At 33.6% G+C, this 17,981-nt stretch overlaps 1 protein-coding gene across 11 annotated transcripts in view; it reads right to left on the reverse strand.

The window, feature by feature from the left end:
- The window catches only part of ome (dipeptidyl peptidase 4 omega), a 116,973-nt gene that overhangs the window by 15,095 nt on the left and 83,897 nt on the right, over positions 1–17,981 (reverse strand). For 4 of the 11 annotated variants that reach the window (XM_085959037.1, XM_085959039.1, XM_085959036.1 and 1 more), the window contains exons 3-6: positions 10,875–11,094; positions 8,960–9,054; positions 7,010–7,084; positions 1,400–1,652 (exon numbers count right to left, since the gene is read on the reverse strand). In XM_085959037.1, coding sequence (XP_085815163.1) covers positions 1,400–1,652; positions 7,010–7,084; positions 8,960–9,054; positions 10,875–11,094 — 643 coding nt within the window. Of the gene's footprint in view, positions 1–1,399; positions 1,653–7,009; positions 7,085–8,959; positions 9,055–10,874; positions 11,110–17,981 lie in introns of all 11 variants that reach the window. The other 7 variants (XM_085959030.1, XM_085959031.1, XM_085959029.1 and 4 more) reach the window with 2 other exon arrangements.

Consider the following 17,981-nt stretch of genomic DNA (forward strand, 5'->3'; position numbering starts at 1 on the left):
AAGTGAGAACCATTTATTATCTACTTCTACGCTAATATTATATTCTCCGTAGCATTCTAATTAGCTTGCACTAACTATGACACATTGGTAAATTAGTATTAATTTAAGTAAAGTCACAATTTTATTACATTGAAAATCCCAATTATAAAATGGTAAGTTGAAAAACATTGAAAAATACTAATGAAACTTTTTATATTTCTGACAGAACATTTTTTTATATCGACCTACTGCTGCCATAGGCCTCAAAGTTGTAAAGGTTTCTATAATAATTGTATTTTTCAGTTATTAAATATATTTATAATAAAACATAATATAAAATATATTATGTTTTGTTGTAAAATACTTAATTTAATAACTTCAGAAACAGAATATCAAATAATTAGGTAGTTAAAAAGTTACCATATTTTTTACAAGTAACATCGATTAGCAGTTAGATAGCGAATACTTTAGATAAGTGATAAGCAACTTTTCTTTTTACAGGGAGCCAATTCAATAGCAATAACTTGTTGGGGGCCGCATTTATATACTTATATAAATATGTATATATACATATATTATGTAAATACCTTATTCATTCTTCGATGTATTTTTTAATCTTGCTTGACCACAGAAAATCATCAGACGCAAGGCCTGAACAAAACGAACCATAAATGCGAATGAGTAAACATTCGGCACGCTTATATCTCCGTACTATGCGTAAGATTAAGATAGAATTTCTACGGCTGAATTAAATATTTTTTGTAAGCGTCGCCGGTAAAAATGGATTTGACTGATTACATTCATTTAAAAACTGCGAGCATGCATTGCTGAAATTTATTGTTTTTGTGTTAAATATAAAGTTAATAGTAATTATTTTTATTAATTTTAGTAGAACATATTGTTAACCATGTTGTGTTAAAATGTGGCAGCCATACTGAGAAGCAACACGATGGTATAACGTTTCATAGTTAAGTTGATAATAATAAAATTGAGGTTCTACTGTGCGTGATACGCAAGAAACACGGCTTCATTTTGCCGAAAAATAGGCGCTCTCTATATATCATTACTCTGAGATCACACGGTTATCTTGCAGCCCGTGGGCCGCGGGTTGCTCATCACTGCTTTACATTATTACGCAATTCTAACTAAATAAGTGTTAAATTATTTTGGATTTTAAATAAATTTTATATACTCGTACCATGAACATGAATTTAAAGAACTAACAATATTGGTTGCCTCAGGCCTCGCATTTTATTTGAAAAGCCATGTACAATCGTATAGATGATTTTAGTTTTAAAACAAAATAATTCTTTGTCGCTGTCATCACGTAAGAGTATGAAACCCCAAAAGAGACCTCACATAGCGTCATTTATCCCAAAAACAAAATGAGGAAACATGGAGGATATTTTAACATATTCACCTTCGTAGACCCAATCAGGAGCTCCATTATAAATTCCTCCAGGGGTGCCATTGTCGGTTATTTGAACAGTCGGAGCAGAGATGGAGCTTCTGTAGAATATGTTGCCGTTCTGGACAAAGGCAATCGCGTTACCGACTGGGGCCCAAACCGCCAGTTCCAAAAATGACTCATTGTTGTTCAGAATAATCGGAATCTGCTCTTTGCTCTGGAGACCTAGCGCTATGTACTGAGCTGAATAGCTGTGCCGGTATAACTGAAACAGAATATTGCATTTTAAGTATTTATACATAAATATATATCTTTATTGGTTTCAACCACTGCCTCCTTGACAGAGGTAATCTCTATATCCAGTACTTCAACGCATGCGATCTATTGGTAGGTACGTACATTAAATTTAGTGCAGCTTTATAAAAATATGTTCAATCCCATACGAAACACAGCTGGATTTTATATACGAGGATTGATAATTATAATTAACTATTTCTTTTATTCAACGAATAATTCACAATTCACAAGACTATATCAGAAAGTGTTTTTTTCAAAATAATATATTGATAATTATAAATTTTGGAAGGCTTTAAATATAATGTTCAAATCAATGACCAATACTTTTTGGATTATTTTACATAATATGTAGGTACCTATATAAAAAAAAGAAAGATAGTATATATTATTATAAAATTGGATCGTGAATGAATATTGGGCAATATTTTCAATGAGAAACGTGTATAAAGAGTTTGAGATTCTAAAAATTGTAAGCTTATCTACCTAATTACAATCCTGTGGGTCTATTCTATACACAAGGCGGCTATCGACGGTAGTTTATCATATTATGTATGTATTGAGGTATGTATTATAATTGTTACAATGTCCCGTGGGGGTTCAGCCCTGGTTGAGTATCTCTGATTTTTGTATAGCCTCCGGCTGTTTTTAGATCTGCTTTCACATTTCTATCTATATGCCTTATGGTCAACACATGTTATACTGAAAATAGCTAAATGAATACAAATAAATGTTGAGGACTTCATCGAAGACAACATTTTTTTGAAATAAATCAATAGGTACACCTACCTAGCAGTAGCGAAGGGTGGAGGTAGGCTGTTAAGATCCGCCATAAAAAGTGCAAATTAAACTTTGTTAGTCATACGTATTTGTTTATATTGAACTAAAACTTCCATTTACAGATGGTATTGGTTAGTTTTTAAAAATAGTTTTGGTATATAATAGGCGATACGACAAAATTGTGCACAATTTTTCATTCATACTTTGTTTTCGTTGGATTGAATATACATTATTATTACATAATATATTGTTCATTTTTTTTTTTTAATTCTAAAAGAAACTTTTTAGATAAAAAAATATTATTGTGTTCTTTTGACCATGTTCGATCGTATTTGGACCATATGGGCCTCCACAAAGTGGAGGTTTGTATTAACAGATTTTTTCTTTTACGAGAAATGGATGTTAGCCACTTGCTCAACCTATTACGTCCATACTCTGACTCATACACAAATTGAAAAAACAATATGTGTACATGCCAGACCAAGGATTCGAACCTGGGACCCACGACGCTATAGGCCGACGCTTAAGCCGCGCGACCATCGTGGGTGTATATATTAATATTAATGGTTGGTGTGGTGGGTAAAATATTCATTCACATTCATATGTATGATTTAATTGCATAATTTTAGATATTTTATAGATAGACGAGTATTTTTTGACTATTATCTATTATGTTATGGATTTCGCAGGGTTTAATTGAATTTTTAAAACTAACCAACTCCATCTATAAATTGTAGTCTTTCAATAAAAAAAAATGGTACTGTTCGGTTATCAGGAATACAGAGGAAAACACATTTTGAAAATACCCGATACACTGGATTATTTGTTAGTTTGGGTTAGTTTAGGTTGGGTTAGGTTAGGTTAGGTTAGGTTTGGTTAGGTTAACCTAACAAATAATCCAGTTTATCGGCTATTTTCAAAATGTGTTTTCCGCTGTATTCCTGATAACCGAACAGTACCAAAAAAATACGTATGACTGACAAAGTTTAGTGTGCACTATTTATGGCGGAACTTAACCCTTCGTGACTGCTACCTAGTTCCTATTTTTAGGTAGCATTTTGTCTAGGGACGTCATTTGCAGCTTAGACTGTTTATTTATTGTTACAGTTAACCGCTCAATACATAAATATATTAAACTACCGTCGATAGCTACCGATAGCACCCTTGTGTATAGAATAGACCCACTGGTAGGTATGGAGTCTTCTTATTAGAAGCTTATCATAATATTATAATATTATGTTTCCCATTAAACATAATAATATTATAAAATTTTCACTATCTTCTTTCGGAATGAAATAGTTATAGTTGATGTCAGCTTGCTAGATCTTCAGTTTTTCAATCTAATTGAACTTTTTTTAAATAAATATTTGTGGTTTTCGTGCGGTTAAATTCAAAAATTGTCGCTAAATATAATATTGTAAAAATAGATTAAGATTATTTTTTACTTAGAAATAAAATTAGTGTATAAATTAAGGAATATTTATATTGTTCTAGAAGTATTCTTCCCCATTTTACAACTATACAAAATCATTATTTTTTAAATTTTAATTAAAATTAAAATCGCATTAAATTTTCGTAGATATTGTGAAAGTGTAAAATCTTACATTTTTTCGCATACTATAAAGATGATTTTTTAATGTAAATGAATATTAATTAGGTGTGCTTAAATTTAAAAATTACCATTCATTACTTTTAAAAAACTATCATTAAAGCAAAAGAAATCTATTTACATCTAGTATTTTTTGCGCTCACCTACTTCTCTAGCAAATAAATATTAGTTACAAAGTCAGTAACCTCCGATTTTTTACATTCATTTTTTGATTATATTATAAATAGGTACTTAAATGCTACCTAAATTAATTTATTTCATGAATTATCAATACCGCTTCTTCTGTTTGTAAAAATAGATTAAATTCAACAGTTCATTACAAAGTAGGTAAAATTCATTAGACATTATTCATATGATAATTTATACTTACCTATACTTGTGGTTTTCTATTTTTCGGTGATGGTATAATAAACCAAATCTTTCATTCAACGAATAATTCACAAAATTTGATAATGTACAGAGCATACCGTCAGCTGAATGCAGATCTATTCTAATTTATATTTGGAATATTTGAGGAGAGAGTTTTTTGAAACAACATACTGAAATTATTTAAGTATTATCTTTATGGATAAATGGATGCATCATATTATTTTAGTAGGATTATTGATGAAAAAAATGGTTCATACACTTGTCCGATATAAATAATAAATAACTGAAGTAGGCTGTTTCAAAAAACTCTTCTGCAAAATATTTCAAATGTGAGTTAGAATAGTTCTGCATTCAGCTGACGATGCATAACTTGAAAACACCTCAGATAATAAATACTTGGCAGAAAAAATCTCTTTTGAAAAAAATACGACACCCAACGGGTTTGAACCTGTATAACCATATTCACCTGCCATATTCACGGTACTTACCTATCTATAATTGTTTATATATTATTAATTGTCTATGTGATAAACTACTATTTATTGTAAAAATATACCAATAGTCATGTTTTTTTTGTTGTATAGAGATACGTATGAAAGCAAGCTGGGACCTCTAATTTTCATAAAAACTCTTAGTATTACAATGACTGTTTTTTCTTTCTTCCATAGAAAATGGCTCTGACGTCAAACTGGAACTTACTTACTTACTTACTTTAAAGATTAACATAGGACAGTGCTCGAAATGGAAAAGTTTACGAACCGGAGCGCTCGCCAATTTTCTGAAGATACTAACATAGTTATCAAATTCTATGTGTATTTTATAAAAATAAGTTTGTTAGATTTTTGTTATATGACCTATCTCGCTCAGACGGTAAAATTATTTTTTCCACGAGACGGAGCGATAATTTTATCAATTTTACGTACCGGAACGGCGCTCCGGTCCATTTCGAGCCCTGAGTCCAGAGAAGCTTCTATTTGAAAAAAATTTCAACATCTTTGTGTTACTGAGATTTTGAATATTTTAATTGATTTTTTACACTAATTTTGTGAAAAATACGCATTTTTCATATATTCATTCTTGCAGTCCTATGGTAGTCGGGTATAAATGAAGAATATTAATGTGGATAATTGACTAAGCAACTAATACCCACAAAATTATTAATTAGCCGCAAAAAATCTAAAAAATATTACTTTGAAGACCATGATAATACTCACAAATTTTGTGTTTGCTGACTATTGCGACACCCTTTCTATATATATTTTGATTGATTGGCATATATGACAGAATGAATTACCTATATGAGATAACAACTTTCGAAAAATGCAGTGTCCCTGTAGGTATGTCATAATATTGTTATAAGATTGATGAAATACTATTTTTTGTTAGTAATAACGTCATAATTTTTCTAGCGCATCTAACACCACCGTAAAACGCAGTTGAAATCGATGAATGTACGAGTATGTATAAATTTCTAAGTGTGAAGTAGTCTTTTATTATATAATCGCAAAATACCATAATATACCCGAGTGTACAACCCTTATGTGACCCTGTATGATTTTCATTGACCCAGAAAAGATTTTTTTATGATAATGTTGTCGGAAAATGAATAAAATGTTATTTTTTGTAAAATAATCGACTTGGATAAGTATGCTAAAAATATATAATATAAATATAAATGTGGCCCCCTAAATTTTTTTGGAAACCTACAATTAAACCTTCGTGAAAATAAAGGTTGCTCATCACTGAATAGCCGGATATTGATGAAGGGAAATAAATTATGTTACGGATAAATTTTGCGTATTTATTATTTTGTCATACTGGACAAGCGCAGTATTTTTGAAGGTTCATAAACAAAACACCAATTTGCACAATTTCATTGTATGGAACAGAGGCGTGTAAGAAAATCTAACTTCTTATGAGATATTACACCAGGGCTTCGAACCGTTATTTTTTCAATTCGGTTTTTTTCCGGTTCAAGTAAAAAAAATATATATCGGTTCGGTTCCGGTTTTCGTTCCGAAAATATAACGGTTTTTCCGGTTTTCGGTTCAACTCCGAGTTGATAGTAGTGAGTGACCCAATAGTGTAAGAGTACATGGGCCAAAACCAAAGACATAAGTCGTGTTACGCCTACGACAACTTAATTGGAGAGCAGTGTTGCCATCTTTTTCTATGCTGATTAGAGTACAAAGGCATAAAAATTATAGTATTTCTGTAAAAAATATAGTACAGGAACATTTTTCGGCTTATATCCATTAAAATTATAGTATTTTACATTTTTTGGAGAATCAAAATTATAGTATTGTACTATAATTAATAATTATAGTACGGTTGGCAACACTGGTGGAGAGTAAGATCATGTTAACGCATGTGTTTGAAAAAAATCGTCCTTGATTTTCATTCGTACAAAAATAACGGTTTTCCCAGTATTCGGTTTTCGGTTCTGTTCCGGGTCGAAGCCCTGTATTACATAATCCATATGAGATGCAACTGTAGTTTTCATATTATGCAATCAAATTTATCACTTGTATTGAACGGACTAAATGATAAATAATATGACTTAAACATACCTTTCTGTAACTGTAGGCCAGCAGCAAATACTTCTTGTCTAATGATAATTGCTGGTCAAATGAACTTGCAAGGATCTGGAAATAATATGACAATATATTATTATTAGTAAAATTGGTAGCAAAGATAATTAAAGTTATACAGAAAATTGTTTCTATAATATTTATTTTGAGTATTATTATAGAACATAACAGTAAGCATGATAGACAATTATTATTATCGTGTATGGTTTAATATGAATAGGGATAGACAACTTTAACTTGAGGCGCGGTTGAAGCGACGTGAGGTGAGAACTAGAAGAACTTAGAACGCCAATGGCACGACTCAAGTGATAGTTGTCAGTCTATATATACCTACCATATTGTACCAAACATAATGTTTTCGTTAATTACTGACAGCATGGCCCCCACAAGAGGGAGTCTGACAGGGCTCTAGCCTAGGGGCCTGGCGTGGCGGGTTAATCAGATATGTGAGATAAACACACATAACAAATGTGATCATCACACACTCAAATAGTAAAAAAAGTCGTCTGCGGTTACATTTAAAAAATGAGGTTGTAAAATGCAATTTTTGATTATTTTGTACACCACTCGACAACTCCATAATTCAAGTAGATTTATTAAAACTCCACTAAATCGCTAAAAATAAACTGAAAGCCCTTACTTTTATCTCTAACACAATTTTGAAATCGCTTATGTTGTGCATCACACATGCCATTAAACTTAGCGATAGGTAGGGGGCCTGCCAAAGATCCTGGCCGGGGGGCCCGCTTTAGGATGTAGGGGCCATGACTGACAGTATTAAAAAACACTTTGAAAATAGCCAATTTTTACGAAATACCGACAAAATGCATATGAACACACATTATATTCCCCCAGGAGCAGGGCTCGAAATGGACCGGAACGCACCGGAGCGCCGTTCCTGTTCGTAAAATCGGTAAAATTATCGCTCCGTCTCGTGGAAAAAATAATTTGACCGTCTGCGCTAGATAGGCCATATAATAGAAAATCTAACACACTTATTTTTATGAAATACACATAAAATTTGATAACTATGTCTTCTAACTATAATAACTATATATTCTTCAGAAAACTGTCGAGCGCTCCGGTTCGTAAACTTTTCCATTTCGAGCGCTGCCCAGGAGAAAAATATTTTTCATTTTGTTAATAAATAGATTACTTTAAATTATTACTCACAATTCAATATTTCACTGTAGAAATTGTGTATATGCGTGTGATCATTAATCGATTAAAAAATCCTAATTCGCCCTACTTCATACGCAGGTATATTATTCTTAGGTTGTGTTGTGTCAGAGTTAGGGTTTGTTTTATTTTTAACATGTTTAAAGTAAATGCTTTTCATGACGTTAGATATAATAGTTTATTGAGTTGGTAATTATTTCTACGTTTGAGAAACCAATTTAAGTGATGGAAATGAGTGAATTGTTATCTTATTTGTATTATAGTAGAAAGATTATGATTGGTATTCAGGGAACTCAGAAATAATGGGAACTGAAATACATAACGAGTAAGGCGATAGCAGGTAACCGACTCGAGTAAGGAAGAATCCGTGTTAAACTTACACAGTGTCTAGAATACGTTTTACGTCAAATACTGATAACTGCTCTCAGTTTATGCATTTACGCTCATTTAATGTTGGTGTATTACACACACTATTGCACGTGCATAATGCGTGCTTCATTTTCGTAGGACACTCACACATTCAAAATCCTGCATCAAGATGCGGCGTATTGAATATAGCCTATCGGTATTCTATTTATTATCTGTTCTGTGTTGGTATTATAAGCATAATATCACTGTAAAGAATAAATATAATATATGTGTGAAAAAATCACTCACCGATTAAGATAAATACCTAGGTAACTTCTATTAAATTATTCAAAACATACTGAACGGTGAGTTTTTTTTTAAAATTTAGTTGATCTTACTTACTTGGTTATCCTTCGGGAGAAGATTAATGTTTTCATCTGTTTGTACATTGTATAACATGAGATTTCCTTCCATGTCCGTAAAAAGAAGTTCAGTATCTGTAAATTAAAAAAAAATATATAATGTATAATGAATAAATTATTATTTTTTTATATCTACGACTTCACTCTGTTGTTCGATCACTTCACTTATCTGGGTTCTATTGTTACCGCTAACATTGATATGAAAACATAATTCAAAAGACAAATACAGATAGCCAACAAGTGTTACTTTGGAATATGTAAACATCTGAAATGCAAAAAGCTCTCTCGGAACACAAAAATCCAGATATATCTACTTACAAAAAACAGCTGTCTTCACATATGGATCAAAATATTGGGGCCACAGGAGTAAGTCTGAAAACGGAAGGTATTCTAATTTTCGAACGAAATATGCTGAGAGCGATATTTGAAGCAAATAATGAAGATGGAGTGTGGAGCATACGTCACAACCGTGAAGTCTGCTAGCAATTGGACGAACCCAAATATTCCAAACCATTACGATTTCCCGACTCCAATAGACTGGTCATGATCAACAAAATGGACCTAGGCCGATAAGTCCGGAAAGTTTTTGGTGCGTAGCTGGGCGAAGGATTTTAGGGAGATCCAAATTGCGGTGGTTACATGCCGTGGCCTGGAATACACGAGCTATCGGAATTCTAGATGCGAGGATTGCGTAAGATAGACCGGACTGGTAAAGACGACTTGTGGATGCCTGGACCCACTCCGGGCTGTTGCGCCATGAAATGATGACGCTATCTACCACCAGTATTCACCATCTGAAATAGACACTCCGGGAAATCTGAAATAGAGACTCCTGGGGAGGCACGGACTGTTGCAAAGGGAGACGCGAAAAGTTTAACACAATAATGTAGCCACAGATTTGCAGTTTGCAAGTGCATAGTTCATAAAACGGCAGCTAGTTATAAACTAGGTACATAAAAAACAGTCCTAAAAAGTTAGGTTTTTTGCAAACCTGTATGAAGATATGGAAACTAATTTTAATATACCTCATTTCTATACTATTGTGCATGGCCTCTACAAAAGGGGGCTGACAGAGGTCCAGCCTGAGGGCCCGGCGTTACGGATCGACCAGTTAAGTGAGATAAACACACACCACAAATTCGTTCTATTCATAAAAAAAAGTCTATAAATATATGTGTCTTGATGTGATTGTGTGATGTGTGTGATTGGTGATAATTCACGTGTAGAATTTTATTTTATAATTATTATTATTATATGTATATGAAAACAAAAACCTTTGTTCAATTTTGGTTGAATCGAACTGAAGAATAATAGTATAATACTTTGTCAAGAAAAGCAATGCAAGTAGGTACTGATACCGTTCGTAACATCATATTTATGCGAAATGGGATTTTCTGCATTAGATGCAATGAAATCCATATAATCGAGCCCGTTTCTTATAAAAAGCACTTTGTGTAAAAATGTATTTAATGAAATAAAGGATGGGCAGGCGCCAAAATTCGATTTTTTAAAAAGGGAGGCGTAGTAACGTAAAGTTTGGAAACCACTGCTCTACGGTAGACCACTGAATTTTACAGCGCATTTCAACCAAATAATATTGGGAGACTGCGCTGTCTGGGTTATGTTTACCGTATGAACGATAATGAGAGTAATAACGAGAGTCATGAAGTAAGCAAGTGACTTTTTTACTAAATCCAATTTATGGTGTGTGTTTATCTCACTTATCTGGTTAACCCGCCACGCCGGGCCCCCAGGCTGGAGCCCTGTCACCCCCCTCCCCTTTGTGGGGCCATGGAGCTACTATTTAAAGCCATATGCATATCGTAGCGAATTGAATGCGGACAGAATCAGTAACAAGTACATGTAAAAATAATATTATTGGAAATTATAGTTACCTGATATCCACGTTGCATTGAATCTGTTCGCTGATAGTTTTCCTAGCATCACATCTTCGAGACTGACGGGCAGCGGCTGCGGACAGCCATCTCCTCCGTCCGCCTTCCCTCCCGTCAGGAGAAGGATCGCGACTACAATCAGCACCAGTACAATCACCAACACTCCGATCACCGATATCCAGATTTTCCATTTCCGCCGGCCATGCTTTTCCATAAGTTCCTGAATAATATTCTGCTTTAAATAACACAATGTTACAATGAGTAAAAATAATAATTTAAAATATAACAATTTTATTTTTACAATACTTTTTTTTTTGGGAAACTCTGACTTTGTAATTAATGACAGATCGCGATCTATTATTGGCTACCAATAAGCAATTTCACAAGGATTACTATTGAGTTAAAATATTATTATATTACGGACAAGCATAGATATTATTATAAACCAAACAATATGAAAGCATCCTAGCACTTTTTAAAGAGCATTAGTTGTTATTAGTTTTTAAGACGGTACTTCAGTGAAACGGCAAATAATTTTCAACTATAGGTGCGACGAAATTTTGGAGTCGTTGGAATCGGAGAGCGAACGTCGAGCTGTGAACACGTCAATTGTTTCATGACGGTGACGGGGGTATTAATTCTTAAATCCTATAAAGATGACTAAAAAACGTTACCCATTTACTTGAAAAAGAAAACATGTCAATGAATATATTATTATTGTTACTAATATAACAATAAACAGAACATTAAATGGACGCATGTTGGATTTATATGACAAATTATATTTCGTTCGGCACACGTCATTTTCACAATCCGCGCATCGCCTAGCCACGATCTTTTTAGACCATGCCTCAACTGAGGTATAGCCTTAAATTCATCGAATTGATATTTTTGCTTTAAAAATATATTTTTTAATATTTTATAGACAGATATATTATTTTGTATACAAGATTTTCTAAATATCAACAGCTATCTGACTAAAATATAATAGTACACGATTTTTGCTAAATAGTAGTTGTTTTCTGAAAATATACCACAATAATTTTGAATTTATAATGGTGGTCTATGGAAGCAAACCGAAAAAAAATACCAACAAGATAGGTAACATGTAGTAATACATGAACTGAAAAAAAACAGAAGTACCTAATATCCTTTTTGAGGCAATGTTTTCATAAGATGTTTTCAGTATCTACTTGCTTTGGTCTAATGATGATTCATGATAATAATTTATACTCATTCTTGATAAAGCTAACCACGTGAGCTTTACATGTGTCATAAAGCAATTTTATGGTAAATATCAAGTGATAAACTCATTGTATAAATCAGAAATATTCATTTATAAACAATATAAGACGACAACAACGAAAGAAAAACAGCGGGAAGAATTCTTTGGTTTAAAAATGGTTAGTTCTGCGAGTAGATACGGCATGACACCAGCCCTGGATTTATGGATCCTGTGATGGATCAATTATGCGAAATAAGTAATCTTATTTCTAGATTTTTTTAAATTGGGTATGAGAATCTTTTTTGTATTAGAGGATAGATAATTTTTTTTCGACCATGTCCGATCCTAATAGGATCATATGGGCCTCCACAGAGTAGAGGTTTGTATTAACAGATTTTGTTTTTTACGAGAAATGGGTGTCAGCCACTTGCTCAAGTAGATTAGTCAAGTAGCTCAAGTAGTCAACAGACAAGTAGACTCATGTAGTAGAGTAGTCTCTAGATAATAATAGGTCGAGTTAAAACCTGAATTAATCTGAAAATTAATAATTACTAGATAAAAAGAACTTTTTTATATACCACGTTTTTAAATTTTCTGTTAAATCATATAAACTTGACAATTCTATGTATTAATAAAAACGTTTTTATTGTACTTGATAGAAATACTGAATAAATATTATAGAATACAGAAATGTCATTTTGACATTTCATATTGATTTCCATAGTAACGCACGTATATATTAATAATTTAGTTACTAGGACCCACTTAGCAACCAATACTAGTGAGTAGTAAATATTACCTTTAACGATTTTTTTTCCGAAACATAGAAAAACATAATTAACTGAAAATGAATTCAATTCTGCTTAAGTATTAAAAGAATGCATTGTTGTCGTGTTCTGATATATTCAAAAAGTTTCAAATGTCTAGCTAGTCGGGAAGTTAGTTAAAAATCTTGGACAAACAAGAAAAAATCTGTACCGGACAAACAAGAATACGAGCTGTTTGTTTCGAGCGATTGTTTGTTTGTGATAGTATGATTTGATAGTTTGTTGATACTTGTTAGCTAACCTCAAAATGGACATTCAGTTGAACTCAGAATTACAAAACCTAACCTAACCTAACTTAATAATAATAATATAATATTATGTCCAATTATGACTAATAAAACCATCCGTATTAAATTTACTTTTTCTACTGTCATGTTAACAGTTTAAGAATTCCATACCCTGGCGAATTCACGCACTCGGCAGATAATTTACCTAATTCATGAATAAGGCAACGGGCGTGACTATTACGTGAATCAGGCAAAATTTTGCCCATTTCATGTAATAGGCAATTTCGCACATTCGGCGTAACATATATAAGTACTGGAATCCCCGCTTTGGAACGGAAACATACATAGGTAAAAAGTGATTTTCCAGTCATGGTCAGTGAAACAAACTCAGTTCAAAGACGTGTGCAAATTCTAAACGTATACCGACTTTCATTGTTTTTTTGTATGTCACACGACAATGTAATAACTATTTATCTATTGTGTATTTTATTTTATAATAATAATGCGTGTGCCTACAATTATTATATATGTCACAGACGTTTGTATGCTGATTCTAAAATAAAAAATAGACACATAGGACTCACAGAAGAAGAATACAATTATGCAATACAATATGAAAGGAAAATTGTGTAATTTTTTTTATACAATATAACATTATTCTTGTATTAGAGTATTAAACCATGACTTTGTATACAATACAATATAATATTATACGTATACCTATCTATTAGAGTTATTAGACCATGAGTTTAAATATTATGACGTAATATATTAACTTTCTTTACCTTCATAATAAGAATGAAACAAAATATATAAATAATAATTTCATGAAAACTAAACACATGTAAAACATTTACTGGGTATAACTAAATATGTGTAATATAGGTAAGTATAAATATATATAACTCAGATGGGGTGGGTGGCTATTGACACAATTTTGGGGCTTAAAACATTAAATATATAGGTTTACAAATAAGTTTAGTGAAAAGCGTTGATTTAATCACATACCATTTCATGATAGGTATCTATATATTTAAATATTTCGTTATTTGTTATGTTAAAAACATAGTTCTTATTACTAACTGACTAAATTGTGGTGGGATGTTTTTGATGCATCGACTCAAAACAACTACCAAAGTAAGAACATCAAACCGATATAGTATCTAAGATATATATATGTGTCGCTAGATTTCAAAATCGGCCAAGTCCACCTTTAGGTATTTTTGACTTTTTGTGAATTGTCGAAGAACTACTGCTTTCTAACATTTCTCCATTATCGAAATGTGGAACTTATTAATTTTAAATATTCTATAATCGAAATAATATAAACTTTCACCATTGTGACTATGTACTTGCGAAAACAAAAAGCTGTTTTTCTCCTATTCATCCATTATGGACTTGGCTGATTTTGAAATCTAGCGACACATATAATATATTGTCAAAAACGAATAAAGATAACAAAAAAATATACTTCATATCTATATTACCTAAGTATACTAGATCAGCAGCAAAAATGGCGAAGAATATCACATTGAAAATAATGGTTTAAATATTTCTAATATTATAATATTACACATAATCGTAAATTAAGTAGAGAAAAAGTATCGAAAGAACCGATATTAACAAAAAAAGTATTGATGCGGAATCATATCAGAAGAAAAGAGTATCAAACAAAACCACAGACCGATTAGCCTGCTCCCCTCTATGAGCAAGATACTGGAAAGAGCTATAAATTCAAGACTTAAAAGCATTATCTTAGAGAAAGAACTCATCCCCGACATACAACACGGCTTCAGACAGGGACACTCTACCAACCATCAACTACTACGCACTTCAGAATTCATCATAGACGCCCTCAACCAGCATACATTCACAGTAGGATTATTTTTAGACATAGTCAAGGCCTTCAACAAAGTCTGGATCGAAGGCCTCATAGTCAAACTAGCCAGAGCAGAAATTGACCTCCCCATGATTAAAATTCTAAACTCATTCCTCACAGATAGACAATTTTCGGTCAAATACAACGGCATCAGATCAACAACACGTACTCCCACCGCCGGAGTTCCACAAGGCTCAGTACTAGCCCCTACTCTCTACAACCTATTCACCAGGGACATTCCCATCCCCCCTAACTCCACTTCAAAGTCATGTATAGTAGCTCAGTACGCCGATGATACTGCAATCCTAGCCAAATCCATCAACAGAAACCAAGCCACAATGATAGTACAACAAGCTACAGATAACATCTCGCTATGGTGTAAGAAATGGCGCATCAAAGTCAACGCTGAAAAAAGTGCGGCAATAGTATTCTCACACCGCTTCAACGTTCACAGCCCACACGCCAAACCCCTCCATATGAACAACACGGCCATCCCCTGGACTGACACAGTAAAATATCTAGGCCTCCACTTGGACAAACATCTAACCTTTTTTAAACATATTAACATCAAAGTCAGACAAGCTAGAATAGCCAAGGCAAGACTCAACCCAATGATAGGCAAACGTAGCAAACTATCCCTCAGAGGAAAACGTCTCCTATACACGGCAATCATAATACCAATCATGACGTACGCTTGCCCCATCTGGGCACACGGAAATCCCAACCTAATCAAAAAACTCCAGACTGTACAAAACGTAGCCCTACGCTCGATCACAGGCGCTCCATGCTACGTCAGAGGAACAACCCTCCATAACGACCTAGACATGGAGCCCCTAGCAGACCATATACAAAAACTAGCAATCAAATTCTACGACTCCATAGAAAACCACCCCAATCCCACAATCAGGAACTTAAATGACTACGACATAAACGACATTACTGAATTCAACAGACCAAGAACCATACTAAGACGCAACCCCCCGCAACCACCATAAAAGAGAGAAAGAAGGAGAAAGAAGGAAGGAAGGGGAAAGGAAAGAAAAATATATGTATATGCATTACAGATCCACAGGCCTGAAGCAGAAACAGAAGCAGCAGCAGAGAGCGACTACACCCAGGACCCCCCTATACTTCTGCTTAATTCTTTCAGATCCTCGGCTGACGTAGACGACAATTCCAACCAGGAAGCACCACAACCAGGACACACCAACATACCAATGCCAATACCAGAGCCAAACAGCCCATGACGCTCACTCACAACCAAGGACAACCACTAATAACAATTCCCTTACAGGAAAAATCACAGCGGTGGGGTTTTTGGCCGAGAGTATTGCACAAACCACTCTCGGAGTTTTTTACCCCATCGCGGTTCACTTTTTGATGAACGAACAGGTTTTACCTGATGGCCTGATAAAGTATATCCCTTTCTCGTTTCGTCGACTTCACTCGAGCTGGTGACTGGTGTACGCCTTACCCTGAAACTCGCTTCCCTCACAACCTTCTCAACCCGACGTCGAAGCCAATGGACCCAGATGTACCAAAAGGATCCCAGTCGGGCGGCTAACTGATCGGCACATGGATAACAAAGACGGCGAGGCGGTGGGTGCGGTGCGGATCGGGGCGGTGGCCCGAGGCCATGAGAGTTTTAGAGTTTTATTTTAAAGGAGGAAGAAGAGAAAAGAACTAATTAATTAAATTACTAGCTTCTAAAATCAAATTTTACAAAACAACACCCTAGTATTAAAGGTATAAACCTCTCCCGGAACTCCTCAAGAACCGGGAACTTGATATTGTAATTAAAAAATAAAATCGCACACGTAAAATCATACAATCCTATAATACAGATAACTATTACAGATGAAGGGGATGTGGGATTAGCTCGGGTGCCCCGAAACCGAGGAATATCAAAAGTAAAGTAAATACTTCAAAGTACCGATACTTTTTTGACAGCCCTAGCTGTAATCAATTTAAACGTGGATAGTTTGCATTATTTGTGGCACTAATTGTACAGAATTGTAATTAAATTATTCCTTTACAAATCAAAGGCAAACTTCAAATTATTGATCAGTATTGAATCTTCGTTCCTATTATGCATGTAGGTATATAACTACTTACTAACCTATTTAAGAAAATAAACCAACAATAAATGATTAACAATCGCTTTTCATTTCCGATTCAAATCATCAATAATAATTATATGAGAGTATTATATAATATGTGTGTAGATCAGTGTTTCCCAATATTTTTACAACTGAGGATCGGTGAAAATAGAAGAAGAGTATTAATTACGCGGATCGCTAACGCAAAATAAAAACGAGTATTATTGAGTAGGTACCAATTTTGTTTATTAGTTTTTAAAGTATTTTAACTGACGGATATAAATAGACATGTAACATGTAATGATTGTGAATACAAAAATCCATGCCTGCCATGAAAATTCTATTGTTAACTGAAATAATCAGAAACCGATCTGTAAATATTTTTTTAATAATGATGCGAAATCTGCAAACGCATTTTTTCTAGAATAGTTGATAACCGTGGCTCCAGTGTTGTTTCGGAAAACGAAGCACTGCACTGTCATCCATTCGATTTCTCTATTTAGTTTTTTATTAGGTACTGACATAGCCGAAAAGGTCTGCTCATGAGAGAAGCAACGTTTCCTCTAATTTTTCTATTGTGTGTGCGGATCATCAACGCATCTGAGCAGTTGGGCCGTCACCCGGTGCGGTAAATTTCAACCCCCCCCCCCCCCCCCCCACGAACACACACATAATTTTTTTTATTAAAACTTATATTTTTAAGGTATTTATTAATTTCAGTGATTTTATATAATAATAACACTAACAACGAAAAATAGTTTTGTAATTTATCGTATATGTAAATTAGCATTTTTTTACATATATCCGTACTTTCATCAAGAATTAATGTATGATACCGAGACTTCCGTAA

This window comes from Rhyacophila brunnea, unplaced genomic scaffold (genome assembly GCF_057557595.1).
Source record: "Rhyacophila brunnea isolate RB1 unplaced genomic scaffold, BYU_Rbru_1.0 scaffold_8, whole genome shotgun sequence".
NCBI classification, from domain to species: Eukaryota; Metazoa; Arthropoda; class Insecta; order Trichoptera; family Rhyacophilidae; genus Rhyacophila; species Rhyacophila brunnea.